This window comes from Myotis brandtii, unplaced genomic scaffold (genome assembly GCF_000412655.1).
Source record: "Myotis brandtii unplaced genomic scaffold, ASM41265v1 scaffold1631, whole genome shotgun sequence".
NCBI classification, from domain to species: Eukaryota; Metazoa; Chordata; class Mammalia; order Chiroptera; family Vespertilionidae; genus Myotis; species Myotis brandtii.
Window position 1 is genome coordinate 193,224 of NW_005355967.1, and position 3,834 is coordinate 197,057.

The 3,834-nt window shown below is 42.7% G+C and overlaps 1 protein-coding gene across 1 annotated transcript in view; it reads right to left on the reverse strand.

Moving 5' to 3' along the window:
• The window catches only part of ATPAF1 (ATP synthase mitochondrial F1 complex assembly factor 1), a 28,096-nt gene that overhangs the window by 22,282 nt on the left and 1,980 nt on the right, over window positions 1-3,834 (reverse strand). The window contains exon 2 of the mRNA XM_005862314.2: window positions 1,101-1,151. Coding sequence (XP_005862376.2) covers window positions 1,101-1,151 — 51 coding nt within the window. The remainder of the gene's footprint in view (window positions 1-1,100; window positions 1,152-3,834) is intronic.

Below are 3,834 nucleotides of genomic sequence, written 5' to 3' on the forward strand. Positions count from 1 at the left end.
CCAAAATTTCTTCATTTAATTTTTGAACATGCTCATTTTTTGGACAAAGAATTGCACGTTTAGATATATTTTTAATATTATCTATAGATATAGTATTTCCAAAGGTAGCTTCAATAATAGATCCATTACAAATCATTTCACAGGGGATTTCAATAATATCCATTCCTAAATGAAAACTGCTATCAAGTTTGCCATCTCCAAGTTTTACTAACCATTCACTATAAGCAGAATCCTCTGATCTCATATTTGTTGTAAGAGACAACTTTTTGAAACATCCCCAAACATTACAGTACTTTAAACTCGTTTGTACTATGGCCGATCGCATAGCATGCGGTACAATACTGAGACATTGTCAAAAATCCCCTCCAAGAAGGAGAACTTTCCCACCAAATACAACATTCAAATTCATAATTTCACTTAGTAATCTGTCTATGGCGTTTATAGCATGACTGGATGCCATGGTGCATTCATCAATAATGAGAAGTTGGGCCTTTTTAATAGTTTTAGCAACTTCACTGTTTATATCAAATCTAGAAATTGAAGTTTCATTTAATGGAATGGGTAATTTATATTTGGAATGAAAGGTGCTTCCACTGAGAAGTAAATTGGCAGCAATTCCTGTAGAAGCTGTGGGTAAAACAGTACCACCACGACCTCTAATATAATGTACTAAAACTTTATAAAGATATGCCTCCACGCTCCAAGGGCTGTTTCCTGCCTCAAACCTCGCCTCACGGGAAATAGCTCAGGGAGGGCACAGCCCTTGGCAAGGCGACCCAGGACTCAGTGCGTCCACGCTCCAAGGGCCAGTTCCTGCTAAAACCTCGCCCTTACCGGAAACAGCTCAGGAGGGTGCAGCTGTTGCTAAGAGGACCCAGGACTCAGTGCGTCCACGCTCCGAGGGCTGGCTGGTTCCTGCCTCAAACCTCACCCTTGCGGGAAACAGCTCGAGGAAGGCACAGCCGTTGCCAAAATGACCCCTGCAGGACTGACTTCCTTCCCGTTGGTTGAGCCTCGGTTGTGACGCGTTACACCCAGGGTTTTTATATAAGTAGATGTTACATGTGGTTTTAAACCTGGGTATTTAATTAGAAACCTACCTTGTCCTTAGTGAATCCTCTGCTCATAGGCTGTTTCCCCAAAGTGTTTGCCTGAAATATATGATAGACAAGACATGAATCTATACTTCACTCAGAAGATAAAGACCACTGAGATAGTGAAGTGCCCAATATCTCATTTAGTAATTCTGTACCTAAGAACTCACCTCTCTCCACTCCATATAGTAACTGTACATACTGTTCATAAGAGTTGCTGGTTGTGAAACAACTTTCTTTTTGACATAGCTTCTGAGATACAGATGAGAAAGTATTCCTTTGTTAATAACCAGCATTTACTAGTACTGAGAGAGCATTCTATGCTTGTTATTATGGATATACTAGTAAGGGGCTCCTTCCCAAATTGAGGGCTGCTTGGGTTTTCTGTGTTCCACTCTCTGATCTGCTCCACAGTGAGCCTCAGAGGAGGTAAGGAATGGAAAGATCTATTTTCCAAGGCTTTTTCTTATCTGTGACAGCACTTCTGATGGCAGATATCCTCAGCAGACTGTAGAGTTTTTTTTAGTATTCAGTCTTAATATTCCTTCCATCAAATTAGACGTCCCCTCAAAAAAGGCCAAAAACAACTGAAGGTGATTATTTTCTCTCTTAATCCACTATCTCTGATAAAGGCCACAGTCAGAAAATCCTATTTTGAATTGTTTCTGATAGTGGGCATGGGTTGTTCTGAGTGAGTCTTCCACTCAGTTTCTCAGTTCAAGATGATGCCTTTCAGAGGGAAGGAGTACAAGCTACACCTGGGATTTGAAGGTGAAAAACAATTTCTGCATAAAACCCTGCCTGTCATTACTCTGTGCTTTAATATATCCAAAACTTTCATAAACTATGCCCATAGAACTCATACCCACAAATTAGACAAAAGACTGGTATAGGAAAACCTATTTGGGTACACCCTGGTCTTTTTGGTCAGACCTTTACACTGACAACGTTCTAATGCAGTCTTTCCTTCATATGTAAACATACAAAAGAGAACTGATTTCATTTTCTTACCACTCACCTTTAGGTGTATTGTGAAAACAAAAGAAACAAAACTCTCCATTTGCACACCTGTCTTCACTTTTCAATGACTAAGTCTGGTGTATTCTTTTTCCACAATGTCCCTCCAGTTCATTCATTTCCATTTTTACTTACAGAAATAAAAAATTTAAACTTATTGCATTTATCTAATCAAAGACACCACAGATTTTAAGAAGCACCATTATTTTATGTATTAGAAAATAATGCCAATTAAACAATAACACTATACTTATATTTCACTAGAGGCCCGGTGCACAAAATTAGTGCAGTGCGGGGGGGGGGGGCAGGGGGTCCCGTCAGCCCAGCCTGCCCCCTTTCACAGTCCAGGAACTCTCAGGAGTTGTCCTACTGATGGCTTATGAACAGGAGTCTCTATTAACAGAGGTTAAAATCCTGTGCTATCCTTCCACGGCTTAGGCCCGCTCTCAGGAGGCAACTGGGCTGATCAGGGGAAGGTGCCACCCCCATCACCCCGCTGCTGCTGCCACTGCCAGCCGCCGCAGCCGCCAAGGTGTTTTCATCAACACAGACTCCAGTCCCTTTACCACGAAAAAATGACAACTTTCTTTAGGCATTTTCAAGATGTGTCTTTCATAGGATATGACATGTCTTTCATAGGATATGACATTTCTTTCTTTCTTTTTTTTTTATCCTCACTTGAGGATATGTTCCCACTGATTTTTAGAGAGCGGGGAGGAGAGGGAAAGACAGAGAGAAACATCAATGTGAGAGGCACACTTCGATTGTTGCCTCCTGCCAGAGCCCTGACCTGGGCCCCGGCCAGGGTGGAGCCTGCAACCTAGGTACATGCCCTTGATCAGAATTGAACCCGGAACCTGCGGTCGGCAGGCCGAGGCTCTATCCACTGAGCCAAACTGGTTAGGGCAGGATATGACATTTCTTAGCCCCTCCAGCAGCAAACCTTCGTTTTTTCCTCCAGGAGTGAGGTGGAAAAACCCTAGATCACCTTCTTGGATTCTTATTACCCAAGCAAGTGGCGTACCGCAAGCTTAGCCAATGAGCGGTCAGAAAAGGTGTTTCCTCTGCAGCTCCCGCACAGAGGCAGGACTGCTGGCACACTGCTGGGGGCTGGACCCCTGTGCGGGTTTGTGTCTCTGCTCTGGTCCCAAAAGCCCAGTGCCGCGGCCTGCGGGTTTGTGTCTCTGCTCCAGCCCCCCTGTGTGTTGTTCTCTCAGGCTCCGGGCCGTGCCCGGCCCCTCCTCCTGAGCAGGTCATGACCGTTATGGCATCCCAGCCTAATTTGCATATTACATGTGTGTGTATATATATATATGATCAATTTTAAGGCAATTTAGAAGATGTTAAAATGTGAAAAGAATGTGAACTTGAGAACCAGTGAAATAAGGTAATTAAAATTATAATTGAAACTATGTGCCCAAGTCTTAAGAGCACTTAGTAAGAAATTTAAATGAGTACATTACTACTCCCCTACAGATGCTTTTGAAATCTGTGGAGAAAACTTTTTTATCATAATAATTGACTGGATGGTGACACCTGCATTTATGGAGAAACAGGGATGCTAAATGAGCTGCAATTTACAGATGAGTTCTACATAATGAAGAACTTTCCCTCATCCTGGACAACTTCTCAGTGTCTAGCCAGACATCCTTGTAAGTGAAACACCTTTTTATAATGGCCTGGGCCTGAAATTTAACTCTGTTTCCTTCCTTCCTTCCTTCCT